This window comes from Cherax quadricarinatus, chromosome 15 (genome assembly GCF_038502225.1).
Source record: "Cherax quadricarinatus isolate ZL_2023a chromosome 15, ASM3850222v1, whole genome shotgun sequence".
Lineage (NCBI taxonomy): Eukaryota > Metazoa > Arthropoda > Malacostraca > Decapoda > Parastacidae > Cherax > Cherax quadricarinatus.
In genome coordinates, this window is record NC_091306.1 from 44,587,799 (window position 1) to 44,606,776 (window position 18,978).

The window sequence follows — 18,978 nt, forward strand, 5'->3', positions numbered from 1 at the left end:
TCAGGCATAACATGTTAAAACTGTTCATGACATGAGTCAGGCCTTAACATGTTAAAACTGTTCATGACATGAGTCAGGCCATAACATGTTAAAACTGTTCATGACATGAGTCAGGCATAACATGTTAAAACTGTTCATGACATGAGTCAGGCCTTAACATGTTAAAACTGTTCATGACATGAGTCAGGCCATAACATGTTAAAACTGTTCATGACATGAGTCAGGCCATAACATGTTAAAATTGTTCATGACATGAGTCAGGCCATAACATGTCAAAACTGTTCATGACATGAGTCTGGCCATAACATGTTAAAACTGTTCATGACATGAGTCAGGCCATAACATGTTAAAACTGTTCATGACATGAGTCAGGTCATAACATGTCAAAACTGTTCATGACATGAGTCAGGCCATAACATGTCAAAACTGTTCATGACATGAGTCAAGCCATAACATGTTAAAACTGTTCATGACATGAGTCAGGCCATAACATGTCAAAACTGTTCATGACATGAGTCTGGCCACAGCTGGTTAAAAGGCTAAATACAAAAGACTAAATAAATACAAATGTTTGCTTATACAAGTTATTGGTCTACAATTTCTGACAATGAGAGTGTAGTGATGGAGACAGTCATGCTCTCATTCTGGGATAATATTCACCTAACTTTATGCAGACGATCTAGAAGCCAAAACAAGCTTTTCCATGCTAGCATAACAAGTCACAAGTGGGAGTCACAAGCTTCCCAGACCAGCAAGCTGGAGTGACAACAAGCTTCCCCAGACCAGCAAGCTGGAGTGACAACAAGCTTCCCAGACCAGCAAGCTGGAGTGACAACAAGCTTCCCAGACCAGCAAGCTGGAGTGACAACAAGTTTCCCAGACCAGCAAGCTGGAGTGACAACAAGCTTCCCCAGACTAGCAAGCTGGAGTGACAACAAGCTTCCCCAGACTAGCAAGCTGGAGTGACAACAAGGTTCCCCAGACTAGCAAGCTGGAGTGACAACAAGCTTCCCCAGACTAGCAGGCTGGAGTGACAACAAGCTTCCCCAGACTAGCAAGCTGGAGTGACAACAAGCTTCCCCAGACTAGCAAGCTGGAGTGACAACAAGCTTCCCCAGACTAGCAAGCTGGAGTGACAACAAGTTTCCCCAGACCAGCAAGCTGGAGTGACAACAAGCTTCCCCAGACTAGCAAGCTGGAGTGACAACAAGCTTCCCCAGACTAGCAAGCTGGAGTGACAACAAGCTTCCCCAGACTAGCAAGCTGGAGTGACAACAAGCTTCCTCAGACTAGCAAGCTGGAGTGACAACAAGTTTCCCCAGACCAGCAAGCTGGAGTGACAACAAGCTTCCCCAGGTCAGCAAGCTGGAGTGACAACAAGCTTCCCCAGACTAGCAAGCTGGAGTGACAACAAGCTTCCCCAGGTCAGCAAGCTGGAGTGACAACAAGCTTCCCCAGACTAGCAAGCTGGAGTGACAACAAGCTTCCCCAGACTAGCAAGCTGGAGTGACAACAAGCTTCCCCAGACTAGCAAGCTGGAGTGACAACAAGCTTCCCCAGACTAGCAAGCTGGAGTGACAACAAGCTTCCCCAGACTAGCAAGCTGGAGTGACAACAAGCTTCCCAGACCAGCAAGCTGGAGTGACAACAAGCTTCCCCAGATTAGCAAGCTGGAGTGACAACAAGCTTCCCCAGACTAGCAAGCTGGAATGACAACAAGCTTCCCCATGCCAGCAAGCTGGAGTGACAACAAGCTTCCCCAGATCAGCAAGCTGGAGTGACAACAAGCTTCCCCAGACTAGCAAGCTGGAGTGACAACAAGCTTCCCCAGTCTAGCAAGCTGGAGTGACAACAAGCTTCCCCAGACTAGCAAGCTGGAGTGACAGCAAGCTTCCCCAGACTAGCAAGCTGGAGTGATAACAAGCTTCCCCAGACCAGCAAGCTGGAGTGACAATAAGCTTCCCCAGACCAGCAAGCTGGAGTGACAACAAGCTTCCCCAGACTAGCAAGCTGGAATGACAACAAGCTTCCCCAGACCAGCAAGCTGGAGTGACAATAAGCTTCCCCAGACCAGCAAGCTGGAGTGACAACAAGCTTCCCCAGACCAGCAAGCTGGAGTGACAATAAGCTTCCCCAGACTAGCAAGCTAGAGTGACAATAAGCTTCCCCAGACTAGCAAGCTGGAGTGACAACATGATTCCCCAGACTAGCAAGCTAGTGTGACAATAAGCTTCCCCAGACCAGCAAGCTGGAGTGACAACAAGCTTCCCCAGAATAGCAAGCTAGAGTGACAATAAGCTTCCCCAGACTAGCAAGCTAGAGTGACAATAAGCTTCCCCAGACTAGCAAGCTGGAGTGACAACATGATTCCCCAGACTAGCAAGCTAGTGTGACAATAAGCTTCCCCAGACCAGCAAGCTGGAGTGACAACAAGCTTCCCCAGACTAGCAAACTGGAATGACAACAAGCTTCCCCAGACCAGCAAGCTGGAGTGACAATAAGCTTCCCCAGACCAGCAAGCTGGAGTGACAACAAGCTTCCCCAGACCAGCAAGCTGGAGTGACAATAAGCTTCCCCAGACCTGCAAACTGGAGTGACAACAAGCTTCCCCAGACTAGCAAGCTGGAGTGACAGCAAGCTTCCCCAGACTAGCAAGCTGGAGTGACAACAAGCTTCCCCAGACCAGCAAGCTGGAGTGACAACAAGCTTCCCCAGACCAGCAAGCTGGAGTGACAACAAGCTTCCCCAGACCAGCAAGCTGGAGTGACAATAAGCTTCCCCAGACTAGCAAGCTGGAGTGACAACATGATTCCCCAGACTAGCAAGCTAGAGTGACAACAAGCTTCCCCAGACTAGCAAGCTAGAGTGACAATAAGCTTCCCCAGACTAGCAAGCTAGAGTGACAATAAGCTTCCCCAGACTAGCAAGCTGGAGTGACAACATGATTCCCCAGACTAGCAAGCTGGAGTGACAATAAGCTTCCCCAGACCTGCAAACTGGAGTGACAACAAGCTTCCCCAGACCAGCAAGCTGGAGTGACAACAAGCTTCCCCAGACTAGCAAGCTGGAGTGACAGCAAGCTTCCCCAGACTAGCAAGCTGGAGTGACAACAAGCTTCCCCAGACCAGCAAGCTGGAGTGACAACAAGCTTCCCCAGACCAGCAAGCTGGAGTGACAATAAGCTTCCCCAGACTAGCAAGCTGGAGTGACAACAAGCTTCCCCAGACTAGCAAGCTAGAGTGACAACAAGCTTCCCCAGACTAGCAAGCTAGAGTGACAATAAGCTTCCCCAGACTAGCAAGCTAGAGTGACAATAAGCTTCCCCAGACTAGCAAGCTGGAGTGACAACATGATTCCCCAGACTAGCAAGCTAGAGTGACAATAAGCTTCCCCAGACTAGCAAGCTGGAGTGACAACATGATTCCCCAGACTAGCAAGCAAGAGTGACAATAAGCTTCCCCAGACCAGCAAATGGAGTGACAACAAGCTTCCCAGGCAGGTGAAACGAAGCATGAATGTTATAATAATGATGATTTAGAAATATGAATTGTCGACATAGGTCCTGAGGAGACCGTGTAGTTGAGCGTGTCTGTAGCTGGTCAGAAGGTACTGTCGTAGATTGAAGCGGTTAGTCAAAATAATTATAGCAACACAACTCACGAAATCGTAATAACACGAGTGAAAATAAATCACGGAACCAGTGGGCCATGAACCCATAGCAAGTGACTTTGTAAATGGTCCAGGTCGGACCGAGGCATCATCATACGCTCCTCTCTCATATGTGCGGGTTATAAAGTTCCGTGTGTAAAGTTCCGTGATTTATTGTAGCACAGCTATCTAGCATTACGAAAGTAGCTCTAAATGTCTTAGAAAGATATGCAGTAAAAATGTCTTCATAAAGCAGGATCGAACTTGAAAGGACCAACGCTGTGAGCTCACCAAACAAGGGGATGTAAAATGAGAGGATTGGTGGAGTAGCATAGAGAGGAGAGGAGAGTGATGGAGCGCCCAACCCAGTCATTATTCCTTCTTAGTAGAAGCGACAGCAGAAAGCAAGAAAATCTCACCTTTTTAAGCACTTCTCCAGCCACTCCACCTTAACAATACCCAAATACCCAATACCCAAAAGACGAAGTAAAAGTACTGAGGGAAGAGAGCTTACTGCAATGGGGCCTGTAAAGAGATAAATAAGAGTGTCACTGAGGAAGCTAAGGTAATCTCAAAGAACCAGCAGCAAAGGAAAGAAACTAAGTAGAACTGACACATCAAAAGCAATGGGACCAAACAAGACACTGCTTTGGGTGCTGAGGTAGGGAACGGAAGATCTGTAAGCGCGGTCAGTGAAAATCTTTAAGCCAATGGAGACAGGGCACCTTCCGGAGAGTGGAAAAAAACAGCAAATGACGTTCCAATATTCAACCAAGAGGATACACTCGCAGCAGTGAACTGTGGTACTATGGTAGTGATGACGATAATAAGGAAAGTGGTGGGGCACATGACAGCTTGTGGTCAAGACAGGTTTTAAGAAGGTAAATCATAATAATGGAAGAATTACGTAGAAAATGTTAGGTAAATGGACACAGATGCAACTATTGTGACATTTTACTATGGTAATATATCACTTCTGTAGAGCGAAACGTTGCCACAGTAAAATGTCGCATTTGTTGCATCTGTGTCCATTTACCTAACAATATAAATCGTTCCTTACAAGCGTATTGGACTTCCATATGGAGAGAGAGAGATTCAGCATGAGAGAGACAGGGGGATGACCGGACTGTATAATTCTAAGATTTAAGAAGCATTTGACAGTTTCCCACAAATAAAATCCTCAAACTTTAAGAGCAAAATAGGATAACGGGAAAAGCACTTCGGTGGATCAATAACATTCTGAGTTGCAAGAGTCAGTTGAAGGTCTGGGAAGAGGAATTGGAATGAACATATATTAGAGTGATGGCCCACAAGAGCCGGTTCAGTTCGCAATATACGTAAACAACACGCCTGGCGAGAGTCCTACGTATTTTTGTTTGAGGATGCAAAGCTAATGAATACCTGACAAGGCAGGAAGACGTTACAAGAGGACCTGGGTCCTGAAGGAATGGTCAGTCAGGGAGCTGACATATGGAAATCAGGGAAGAATGTGAAGATCAGATGCTAAATACAAATTGGTCTACCTGGAGTCTACCTGGAGGGTATTCCGGGGATCAACGCCCCCGCGGCCCGGTCCATGACCAGGCCTCCTGGTGGATCAGGGCCTGATCAACTAGGCTGTTACTGCTGGTCGCATGGAGTCCAACGTACGAGCCACAGCCTTTTTACAAAACTCAGAAAACGAAAGAACCCAGGATTAACTTTTAAGATAACTTTCTGCAATATGGACAATTAATGGCAAGAATGCTGTCCAAAACGTTTTAAAAAATAAAACAGATTCCGGAATTAAAAATAAATATGAATAACCAAGACTAGAAGAACTGGAAATAACCTCATTAAAAAGACAATATACAAGTCTTAGAAAGATAATAGAAAATAAATAAGGACTGTATCTTAATACACGTTATGGGCTGCAAGAGGAGTTACATGTGTTGCAACTACCGGCATCTATAAGATGTTATGTGTGATGAATGGTTTGAAAAACCGACAAGTTGAAGATTGAGACACTTATGCAACATATGGGAATCTTTATTCAGGAAACGTTTCGCCACACAGTGGCTTCATCAGTCCGATACAAAGTAGAAAGGCGTAAGGAGAGGAGGAGTGAGTGAGGGACTGATTACCTCAAACTCCTCCTCTCTTTACCCCTTTCTACTTTGTATCGGACTGATCAAGCCACTGTGTGGCGAAACGTTTCCTGATTAAAGATTCCCATATGTTGCATAAGTGTCTCAATCTTCATAAGATGTTATAGAGCAAATTTATCCTATAAGAGAGTGAGCATAATTCTGTTTCTGCATTGAAATATTTGTAAATAAACCCACAGAATAAAATATTTTGAGGGGGGGAGGATTACCAAAAAAATAAGTAGAAATGATGACTGAAAAAGAAGAGTTTCTTAGGGCATAGCGATTTTTTAAAGTAATGAAGTAAGATGTGGTACACTAGGTCAGGGGTGACTAGCGGGGTGCCTCAAGGATCAGTGTTTGGTCCACTTGTTTACTAATTTAAATGGCATACCTTGCCAGAGACAGGATACCCTTGGGTTATTAAAGTCCCTTAAGCCAATCATTCGATAGGATCTCAGTGCACAAGAGTCAGCTGACACCCACGTACATGTCATTACTGCTGCTGACAGCAGGAGTTGCCAGACTTTTCCTTCAAATTTAGTCTTATACAAGCATTGAATTCAAGATTTTTTTTTAAATGTGAGTATGCTCCTCTTGCCAGGATGCTCACAGGATTATCACTACAGTATTACTTATTTATTTGCAGGGAACAATCTTTTTTTTTAAATAAAATAAAAAATAAAAACAACATATTCTTTAAAAACATATATATATATACATAGAAGTGAGTATCTCTTATTTCATTACTGTGTTTATGATTATAACCTTAATTTTCAAAAGGGTGGACGGGTAAGCCAGTGGAAGGCCTCGATCAGACGACCAAAAGCTCCAACAACGGGTCATATGACTAAGACCCACGTCAGGAAACACTTGTTCTGTTTCCTGACGAATCTTACCTATCCTAACTTAATCTTTCAGTTTATATACACTAATTTATTTCCTAAAATGGTGATTTGAGCAAAGTATTCTTGACTGGTGATGAACAAGTGACCTGCAGCCTAACTACTCCTCTGAGTAGCCGATAAGCTTGAAGACTAATCAACCAACAAACCAAGTCATCTGAGATAAGCAAAATCAGGGATGTTGTTTTGCTTTGAGACATCAGTATTTGTTGAGATGAGCGCCTGGTGCGTTGCAGTCGCGTAAAAGATGGAGCTTAGACGGGTATGAGACATGATTTAGACGGTGTACAGCAGTGTTGTCTAGAGAGAGGCAGCAAGTATGGGTAAAAAAATGTAAATTAGATGGGTGTGAGGTGTGGTAAAGTAATGCAAGTATCGTGGACGGAGGTGAGTGTAGGTTGTGGAGCTCTGACCAGCTTACCCCTCCTCCAGGATGACTACTACTACTACTACAACTACTCTCAGCTACAGGAGGCTCAGCAACCCCGTAGACCAGGAGGCCCTAAGGTCTGTCCTTCCCGCCCTCCTATACCTACCTACCTACCACCACCCTCCCCATATATACTCCGACACTAGCTGGTGCTATGTACTAGTGCTACTTGCTGGTGTTACTTGGTACTTGCTGGTATTGCGTGCTACTTGGTGGTATTACGTGCCACTTGCTGGTATTACGTGTACTTGCTGGTGCTACGTGATACTTGCTGGTATTACGCGTTACTTGCTGGTATTACGTGTTACTACTGGTGCTACGTGCTACTTGTTGATGTTACGCGCTACTTGCTGGTGCTACGTGTTACTTGCTGGTGTTACGTGGTACTTGCTGGTGTTACGTGGTACTTGCTGGTGTTACGTGGTACTTGCTGGTGTTACGTGGTACTTGCTGGTGTTACGTGGTACTTGCTGGTGCTACGTGATACTTGCTGGTATTACGCGTTACTTGCTGGTATTACGTGTTACTACTGGTGCTACGTGCTACTTGTTGATGTTACGCGCTACTTGCTGGTGTTACGTGGTACTTGCTGGTGTTACGTGGTACTTGCTGGTGTTACGTGGTACTTGCTGGTGTTACGTGGTACTTGCTGGTGTTACGTGGTACTTGCTGGTGTTACGTGGTACTTGCTGGTGTTACGTGGTACTTGCTGGTGTTACGTGGTACTTGCTGGTGTTACGTGGTACTTGCTGGTGTTACGTGGTACTTGCTGGTGTTACGTGGTACTTGCTGGTGTTACGTGGTACTTGCTGGTGTTACGTGGTACTTGCTGGTGTTACGTGGTACTTGCTGGTGTTACGTGGTACTTGCTGGTGTTACGTGGTACTTGCTGGTGTTACGTGGTACTTGCTGGTGTTACGTGGTACTTGCTGGTGTTACGTGATACTTGCTGGTGTTACGTGGTACTTGCTGGTGTTACGTGGTACTTGCTGGTGTTACGTGGTACTTGCTGGTGTTACGTGGTACTTGCTGGTGTTACGTGGTACTTGCTGGTGTTACGTGATACTTGCTGGTGTTACGTGGTACTTGCTGGTGTTACGTGGTACTTGCTGGTGTTACGTGGTACTTGCTGGTGTTACGTGGTACTTGCTGGTGTTACGTGGTACTTGCTGGTGTTACGTGGTACTTGCTGGTGTTACGTGGTACTTGCTGGTGTTACGTGGTACTTGCTGGTGTTACGTGGTACTTGCTGGTGTTACGTGGTACTTGCTGGTGTTACGTGATACTTGCTGGTGTTACGTGGTACTTGCTGGTGTTACGTGGTACTTGCTGGTGTTACGTGGTACTTGCTGGTGTTACGTGGTACTTGCTGGTGTTACGTGGTACTTGCTGGTGTTACGTGGTACTTGCTGGTGTTACGTGGTACTTGCTGGTGTTACGTGGTACTTGCTGGTGTTACGTGGTACTTGCTGGTGTTACGTGGTACTTGCTGGTGTTACGTGGTACTTGCTGGTGTTACGTGGTACTTGCTGGTGTTACGTGGTACTTGCTGGTGTTACGTGGTACTTGCTGGTGTTACGTGGTACTTGCTGGTGTTACGTGGTACTTGCTGGTGTTACGTGGTACTTGCTGGTGTTACGTGGTACTTGCTGGTGTTACGTGGTACTTGCTGGTGTTACGTGGTACTTGCTGGTGTTACGTGGTACTTGCTGGTGTTACGTGGTACTTGCTGGTGTTACGTGGTACTTGCTGGTGTTACGTGGTACTTGCTGGTGTTACGTGGTACTTGCTGGTGTTACGCGCTACTTGCTGGTGTTACGTGGTACTTGCTGGTGTTACGTGGTACTTGCTGGTGTTACGTGGTACTTGCTGGTGTTACGTGGTACTTGCTGGTGTTACGTGGTACTTGCTGGTGTTACGTGGTACTTGCTGGTGTTACGTGGTACTTGCTGGTGTTACGTGGTACTTGCTGGTGTTACGTGGTACTTGCTGGTGTTACGTGGTACTTGCTGGTGTTACGTGGTACTTGCTGGTGTTACGTGGTACTTGCTGGTGTTACGTGGTACTTGCTGGTGTTACGTGGTACTTGCTGGTGTTACGTGGTACTTGCTGGTGTTACGCGCTACTTGCTGGTGCTACGTGTTACTTGCTGGTGTTACGTGGTACTTGCTGGTGTTACGTGGTACTTGCTGGTGTTACGTGGTACTTGCTGGTGTTACGTGGTACTTGCTGGTGTTACGTGGTACTTGCTGGTGTTACGTGGTACTTGCTGGTGTTACGTGGTACTTGCTGGTGTTACGTGGTACTTGCTGGTGTTACGTGGTACTTGCTGGTGTTACGTGGTACTTGCTGGTGTTACGTGGTACTTGCTGGTGTTACGTGATACTTGCTGGTGTTACGTGGTACTTGCTGGTGTTACGTGGTACTTGCTGGTGTTACGTGATACTTGCTGGTGTTACGTGGTACTTGCTGGTGTTACGTGATACTTGCTGGTGTTACGTGGTACTTGCTGGTGTTACGTGGTACTTGCTGGTGTTACGTGGTACTTGCTGGTGTTACGTGGTACTTGCTGGTGTTACGTGATACTTGCTGGTGTTACGTGGTACTTGCTGGTGTTACGTGGTACTTGCTGGTGTTACGTGGTACTTGCTGGTGTTACGTGGTACTTGCTGGTGTTACGTGGTACTTGCTGGTGTTACGTGATACTTGCTGGTGTTACGTGGTACTTGCTGGTGTTACGTGATACTTGCTGGTGTTACGTGGTACTTGCTGGTGTTACGTGATACTTGCTGGTGTTACGTGGTACTTGCTGGTGTTACGTGGTACTTGCTGGTGTTACGTGGTACTTGCTGGTGTTACGTGGTACTTGCTGGTGTTACGTGGTACTTGCTGGTGTTACGTGGTACTTGCTGGTGTTACGTGGTACTTGCTGGTGCTACGTGGTACTTGCTGGTGTTACGTGGTACTTGCTGGTGCTACGTACCTTTGTCATTTCTGGAATGATTTTTAGGTGTACATTACTAGTGCTACAAGTGCCAGACTGTGCTCACACTTGCTGCTGGCATAACATTATGGCACTACCTGCTGCTACTTGCCTGTGTACTGCTGTACTCTAGTGTCACTTCAGGGAGGTGCCTTGATGCTGTTAAAGAGCTCTTGATGCAAGGAATTGAAGCTACCCTTTCTAGGATCAGACCTGATTACCTCTCATTCCTTAGACGCTCTATGACTCTTACGGTTTTAGCCCTCCTACACGAATGTAATAATAATAATAATAATAATAATAACGATGGTAACTTTGCTGGTGCCACCTGCTCTCACCACTTCGTGAGCTTAACTGATGGCCGGACAGAGGTAAGATGTCAAAAGGCACTAGTAACACCTGCTCCTGCATCAAGCCACTACACACTTTAACCATGTATTAATGCAATGAGGCAGTACACACAACACCAAGACTACTATTGCAGCAAGGCAGTACACAGAGCAGCAAGACACTGGTACAGCTCCAGCAGTCCCCGCAAGACACTGGTACAGCTCCAGCAGTCCCCGCAAGACACTGGTACAGCTCCAGCAGTCCCCGCAAGGACACTGGTACAGCTCCAGCAGTTCCCGCAAGACACTGGTACAGTTCCAGCAGTCCCCGCAAGACACTGGTACAGCTCCAGCAGTCCCCGCATGACACTAGCACAGCTCCAGCAGTCCCCGCTACATCTGGCTTGTCTCAGGCCAGTCCGTCTCTGGTTTATGGTTACATCTTTTCTTGCAGATTTTATTATTTATTTTTTAAGGTATTTTATCCCTAGTCGAATTTAAGTTTAATGCTTATTCGTTTTAGTTCTTTCAGGTTGTTTTTGTAGACTTATGATTTATGTTTCAGGTTGGCTCAGAAACGAGTAGATAAACTGACGCTTTTTTTTATAGTTACTTATTAACAACTAGAGAATAGATCACTATGTCAAATTATTAATGTGAATCTTCAGTGATTGAAACAGTTAGCTTATGAAACAGAAACTAAAGAGGACCTTAACTTTTCATTACTCAACACTCACACTGTGATATAGAATTAAGTAATAGTTCATTTGATTACTTGCTGTATTACTCTTAATTGATACTTACGTGAAACTCCACAAATAGGCTTGTTCACTGTTACGATCTTCGTCAATGTTATGATTTTTGCACCGAGTGTGCTGGAGTGCTCGCCGAGGTGGTAGGAACACAATAATGATCGCTTGCTTCCCTGTGTCCTCTGACGCATTGTCCTCTTGCAGACGAACGCCATCGGTGGAAGGAAGAAGATTGCCCAGACGGCCTCCTTCAACAGACTCATGATGGACGTGCTGGGCGAGTGAGCCGTCCCTCGACACGCCCGCACGCCCACAACACCGCCCACCGTGTCCTAGGATTACACTCGCGTCGCGTCTGTTGCATAATGAATTGCTTTGCTTCTAAAAACGAAGTGATATGCCTCTGAGGACTTACCCAAACAAGCTTTTCTCTTTTGTAAGGGATATTCCGACAGCCAAACACTGGATAATGCATATCATAAGAATTGCCTCTCAGTCGATAAAGGTCACTGGCTGATCAACTCCTCCATGATGGAAGGTAGAGGGGAAGGATCACCCGCAGTTGCTGAAAGAATATATATATTTGTAGTCTATCTCCTGAAGAATGCTTGTCCGTTATATTCTTTGTGTTCAGGTGAATAATTTTGAACTGATAAATATATTTTTTTGCGATTTTATGCTAGCCATGACTGCTCCGACGTTATAGCACAGCATTTTGCTGGATTTTTGGAAAACCAATGCAAAAAATACGGCAACTTTTTGTCCTCCAGTAGATGGTAGTGATGTAAGTTACATAATTATGCATTTGTATTTTATGTAGCAAATTCGGGCCAGAACAAAAGCCTCACTCAGGGCCATTCCACACCATGTCAGGGTCTCACTCAGGGCCGTCTGTTATCAAGTCAGGGCCTCAGAGCCGTCCCACACTAGGTCACAACCCTTAGTCAGGACCGTCCCATCACCAGGACTAGAAACACGGTCAGGGCCGACCCAGGCAAGGTCAGGACATCAGGAGTGTCCTTCACTAATTCTACCACATGGAACCCAAGACAACACCCTATTGATATGCTGTGATCATGAGATTTATCTTCTGATAATTTTCCCGTAAGACTCTATAACCATCGACAAAACTGACAACAGAACAAGACAGTTTTGGAGCAGGATGTGACTTTAGTGTCCAGTGTAACGACGGCCCCTAGTTGGACTCGTTGGGACCCGAGAGCCGGATGCTCTGGCCCCAATTCGCTGTACTCCTGTAAAATGACACGAAGAGCTCTTCATATGCCAATCTGAATCTGCCTTGTGGCTCTCAACTTTGAGTTACGTGAGTTGCATTGGAAATTTAAAAAAAAAACAAGAATTTTCGAAGTACAGATCTAAGACTGTTATATATTACAGGTTCGACAACACACCTTCAGACTTCTCTGACGTCTTCTAAAAAATAAAAACAACGTGAAGGTAGAAAGTATTACCGTGTAAATGTTTAAATTTTGTGGGAAGGTCAACACTGTGGAGCTGTGCGAAATGCATGTTGCAGTGTCAAATCAACAGCGTCATTTGTTTTAATTTTCGCTAGCATTTTCACCAGAAAATAATGTTGGAACTTACAACTATAAATAATAAAATAGTATTATTGCCAACAATCTGTTACACAATTATTTTTTATTAGCTAAAGCGGCACCTCCTTAATAGTAATGTGGTAACAAAAATATGGATCATGACCACAGTTTATTGTGGTATTGTCAGTGTTTAGTATCCTTTTCTCTCACTCTAAAGCACACACACACACACACACACACTTTTGTAATGTTAGTGTTCCTCTAGGCAGCTGGTCTCTTACTGCTTTGTGACGTCTAGTTAAAATATTTAGACTGAATTTTATTTGGTATCCACATATTAATGACCTAAGGTTTCGTTGCTCTACTGATGCACCATTTTCAAGGACTGCGATAATAAACTTGAGACAGTCACCTCCAATAGATGGCGCTGTCCGTACCTAGGAGGCCTTAGCCAATGATTTTGACTGATCAATTCTCGGTCAGCAATTTCGTTACATCATATTTTGGCCAATGCTCTCGATAAATTATATGCTAATAACCAATGTTTCAGGTGACGTGTTTAAAGCCAAATTAGATTTGATTTTAGAGCAAAAATATCTGTGTAACACTTTCGTAAGACAAAGCATCTGAAATTTGTCACTGAAAACATTGCCAAGGGTGTCTGGACTCAGTGTGTTAAGTTCCACGTACCATGGTTCATATTTTGGATACGGCAGCTCAAGCAGCACTTGAGTGCCTGTCTTAAGTGCATCAAGCAACACTCGCTGCAAGGCTGCGAGGTTCGTCATAGGTGCTTTAAGCAACACTCACATGTGGCTGCTGGTTTTTCTTGAGTGCGCTCGGTCAACACGTATTAATGGCTGACTGTCCTATACACCTTTGGCAACAATCAGCAGGGCCGTTCTAAGTGGCCGTCCATCCTAGATGCCTTAGGCAACACTCACGTGTGTGGCTGCTGGACTGTCCTAGGTGCCTCAGGCAACGTTCAGTACATGGATGCCCATCCTAGGAGGTGGCGGGAGCTCCAAGTATTGCTTGCCACAAGGCTAGCACACAGACTTAATATTCAGACTACTTTGGGAATGTTCTTTCCAGGATGACCATATTTTAGCTATTTTGAGAACTGTACAGTTAATGAGTGTGAATAAATAATAATCACAGTCATAATGTAGAAGTATCATTTACCTTGTGAATATAAAAATGGTATATAATACCGACAGGTTGGTAAGTAAGACTGATTACATCGTCTTCACATCTCTACTGCTTCTGCCTACTTTCTGTACCCGAGTGAAGAAGCCTACTGTGTAGGCGAAACGTTTCGGAATAAAGATACTTAACTGTTGCCCATGTGTCTTACTTACCATACTTTACCTAAACGAAATATTATCCACGTTTCCCTTCCACGTCTTCATGTCTCCGAGCAGACGTTAACTAAGTCTTTAAAAGCCTCAGAAAACAATATGAAGTTCATTGAGGACAAATTACAATTACTCCGCTATGGAAAACTCGAAGAAATAAAAACTAGATTGGAATACAAAACAAATTCCAACCACTCAATAAAGCAAAAACTAGTGTGAAGGACCTGCGAGTGATAATGTCAATGGATCTCACTTTCAGAGACTTCAACAATGTCTCCACCACATCTGCTAGAAAAATGATAGGATGGATAATGAGAACCTTCGAGACTAGAGATGCCAAGCTAATGATGATTCTTTTCAAAATGCTTATTCGTCCTAGGCTCGAGTACTGCTGTTCCTCAATGGCCCCTTTCAAGGCAAGCGAAACTGCAGACCTGGAGAATATACAGAGAACTTTCACTGCATTCATAAGACAATAAAGCACTTCAGTTACTGGGAACGGTTGAGGTTCTTTCACCTGTACTCCTTGGAACACAGACGAAAAAACGATACTTTATAATACACACTAAAAGTGACTAGCCCCAAATTTGCACACGAGAATCACTCCCTACGAAAGCAAAATACTCGCAGGCAGTGCAACATCACTCCAATGAAAAGCAGGGGTGCCATGAGTACACTAAGAGATAACACAATAAATGTCAGGAGCCCAGAACTATTCAACTGCCTCCCAGCATACATAAGGGGAATTGCCAATAGACCCTTGACTGTCTTCAAATGGGAGCTGGACAGATATTTAGCCAGTACCTGATTAGCTGTGCTGTGGTTTAGTTTGCACGCATTTGACAGTAACAGCCTGGTTAATCAGACTCTGATCCAACACGAGGCCTGATCAGGGACCGGGCTGTGGGGGCATTGATCCCCCGGAACACCCTCAAGATATACTTCTCGGTAGTGCATTGAGAATGGCCATACGGGACACATACACCGAGAGATGTGTATCTCTCAGTCAATAGAAACCAGGAATTTAATTGACTCCCTATTTTAGAGAGCAATTATTTTTGATTGGTAGTGAACATGTTATGTACAATCTTGGTTACCTCTGTGTACTCAACAGATTTTTAATCTCAAACTCAGGACTCAGATTCCCATACAACAAACAAAAGGAAGGTTGACAAAAAATGCAGGCTTTAAATAATATATATTATATAAATCCCTTTACCGGGCACTCCTAGGAAAATGCAAAAATTCGAAATGTGTTTCCTATGAGTCGATAGAGTATCTCGATGTAAGGAAAATGAGCCTGTGTAAATGGATTTCTAAAAATAAGTTTTCGTTCAATTGCCAATATTCGACACATTCTTATAAGTGGTCCCACCCGGTAAAGGGTGCCAAATTTTGAATGTTGCAATGCTGCAATTGTTAAACTTCAAATAAGCATTTTTCTAATTTATTATGCAAATAGACAATATCAAAAATATAAATGGAGCTTGTTTCCAAACATTGCAAAGGGATAAAACTTACAAGTCCCATTTTCATGAATTTCCTGAAAAAGAATAACCAGTCTAGATCACTAATTGCTAGAATGAAAGGCTACGAAGCAATTGTTTCCCTTCTTGATGCATAGATTTACTTTGCAGAGTTCGTCACGGCCACGCTAGCTGGAGATTCGTCTGTAAAAACTTGAATTTGTGGTCACAGAGGTGCCTGTGCTAACTTTCCTATGGTGTAGAAATATACCTAGTTGGATGAATCTTATTGTGGCTAGCTGGTCTAGTGGCTAACGCGACGGGCTGGAGTTTTGAGACTCTATGACCGCGGGTTCAATCCCGGCCGGGGGTATGGTTTACTTTGCATATGGTAAAGGAAAATAAGGATGTGACATGATTTTTCTGTCAGGGTACTCCTTGTTTGTAATGTTTTTCTTTTCCTGGGCTAATTTAGGCTTTTTGGATGGCCTATCTTCCTGGTCCTCATCACTTGACACCTCTACATCTAGTGGTAAGTATTCAACACCACTGTCAAGAAATTCCAGGGCATCTGGTTCTGGATCTGAGTCACTTTCCTCCAAAATGCAGACATATTTGGACTTCTCTTGGGAGGAACCACCATAAAACAATTTCTCATTGATTTGGAATGAAATTCATATATGCATTAGAAAAATTATTATAAATATTTATTTACTGAGATTGCTACTTTGGCCTTGACGGGCAGGACCATTTATGAGCGGTCCTTTTTCCTTGTGCTTTTTTCAATTGCATGGTGCACTCACATTATGTTTCACTCGGACTTTACTTATATATCAAAATATGCCTAAACTATTCATTTATGCACTAGTCACAAAAATCAGTACTTACCGACACTGCAGAGGGTAAACTCTAAGGATATGAGTGTAACTCAAGGAAAAAAACTGCTCTGGACGGCAAGCTAGGGGTGTTTACATTTTGGTCTCTCAACCAGTGGGAAGCGAGCAAACGCCAATCACGCCATTGCCACTTAGCTGGAGCAAATCACAGAAGGCTTGTGATTGGCTAGAACTAGAGAACAGGAACCCAGATGTGCAGTGGTAGTAGTATGACAAGTGCAAAAACAACATGTGTTTAAGACCATTCACACGCGGTCCTGCCCAGTAAAGGGTTGAAGAATCATTATTTGGTAAACAAAGGAACAGCAAAATTTGAGTAAATTTTTTGGGGACAGGAATTGACACTTTAGATCAACAAACAAAATATGTTTTGAACTAAGAAAAAAATAATGTAGATATTAAATTGAATAATTAATGGATCTGAAGAACAAGAGGCAATAAATATGAGCAATGTTAGAAGCAAAATAGGAGAAACACTGTGAAAGATGGTGGGGAATTACATAATAGATATCTAATACAAAACACTGAGCTTCTTAGGGACCTAGAAGATGAATGAGCAACCCTCTCAACCGTCCACCCACCCTCTCAACCGTCCACCCACCCTCTCAACCATCCACCCACCCTCTCAACCGTCCACCCACCCTCTCAACCATCCACCCACCCTCTCAACCGTCCACCCACCCTCTCAACCGTCCACCCACCCTCTCAACCATCCACCCACCCTCTCAACCGTCCACCCACCCTCTCAACCATCCACCCACCCTCTCAACCGTCCACCCACCCTCTCAACCGTCCACCCACCCTCTCAACCATCCACCCACCCTCTCAACCTTCCACCCACCCTCTCAACTATCCACCCACCTTCTCAACCATCCACTCACCGTCTCAACCATCCACCCACCCTCTCAACTATCCACCCACCCTCTCAACTATCCACCCACCCTCTCAACTATCCACCCACCCTCTCAACCATCCACTCACCCTCTCAACCATCCACCCACCCTCTCAACCACCCACCCACCTTCTCAACCATCCACCCATCTTCTCAACCATCCACTCACCCTCTCAACCATCCACCCACCCTCTCAACCATCCACTCACCCTCTCAACCATCCACCCATCTTCTCAACCATCCACTCACCCTCTCAACCACCCACCCACCTTCTCAACCACCCACCCACCCTCTCAACCATCCACTCACCCTCTCAACCATCCACTCACCCTCTCAACCAACCACCCACCATCTCAACCAACCACCCAACTTCTCAACCATCCACCCATCTTCTCAACCATCCACTCACCCTCTCAACCATCCACCCACCCTCTCAACCATCCACTCACCCTCTCAACCATCCACCCATCTTCTCAACCATCCACTCACCCTCTCAACCACCCACCCACCTTCTCAACCACCCACCCACCCTCTCAACCATCCACTCACCCTCTCAACCATCCACCCACCCTCTCAACCATCCACCCACCCTCTCAACCATCCACCCACCCTCTCAACCATCCACCCATCTTCTCAACCATCCACTCACCCTCTCAACCATCCACCCACCCTCTCAACCACCCACCCACCTTCTCAACCATCCTCCCATCTTCTCAACCATCCACTCACCCTCTCAACCATCCACCCACCCTCTCAACCATCCACTCACCCTCTCAACCATCCACCCACCCTCTCAACCATCCACCCACCCTCTCAACCATCCACCCATCTTCTCAACCATCCACTCACCCTCTCAACTATCCACCCACCCTCTCAACCATCCATCCACCTTCTCAACCATCAACGCACCTTCTCAACCATCCACCCACCCTCTCAACCATCCACTCACCCTCTCAACTATCCACCCACCCTCTCAACCATCCATCCACCTTCTCAACCATCAACGCACCTTCTCAACCATCCACCCACCCTCTCAACCATCCACCCACCTTCTCAACCATCCATCCACCTTCTCAACCATCCGCCCACCTTCTCAACTACCCACTCACCCTCTCAACCATCCACCCACCTTCTCAACCATCCACCCACCTTCTCAACTATCCACCCACCTTCTCAACCATCCACCCACCTTCTCAACCATCCACCCACCTTCTCAACCATCCGCCCACCTTCTCAACCATCCACCCACCTTCTCAACCATCCACCCACCTTCTCAACCATCCGCCCACCTTCTCAACCATCCGCCCACCTTCTCAACCATCCACCCACCTTCTCAACCATCCACCCACCTTCTCAACCATCCGCCCACCTTCTCAACTACCCAATCACCCTCTCAACCCTCCACCCTCCTCACTCCATTACTCACTTGTATGCACCTAATTCCCTACTATCATTTCCCTTCCCTCTCCACTACAATTCCCACGCATCCCCCATACATACTCTAGCATTACTCATTCCCCACACACACAAATATAACCAGTCTTCATCTCCACTGTGTAAATCACTTCGAGTCGGGTAGCAGCATGCTACTGATGTATTCAATTTTCTTACACACACACACACACACACACACA

General features: G+C 45.4%; 1 protein-coding gene across 8 annotated transcripts in view; it reads left to right on the forward strand.

Moving 5' to 3' along the window:
- The window catches only part of LOC128703343 (PDZ_signaling and DUF4749 domain-containing protein Zasp66), a 325,662-nt gene extending 311,763 nt beyond the window's left edge, over positions 1–13,899 (forward strand). For 7 of the 8 annotated variants that reach the window (XM_070085326.1, XM_070085325.1, XM_070085330.1 and 4 more), the window contains 2 exons: positions 7,112–7,186; positions 11,378–13,899. In XM_070085326.1, the coding sequence (XP_069941427.1) occupies positions 7,112–7,186; positions 11,378–11,458 (156 nt within the window). In that variant the 3' untranslated portion in view covers positions 11,459–13,899. The remainder of the gene's footprint in view (positions 1–7,111; positions 7,187–11,377) is intronic. The other variant, XM_070085328.1, reaches the window with a different exon arrangement.
- Positions 13,900–18,978: the final 5,079 nt, after the last annotated feature.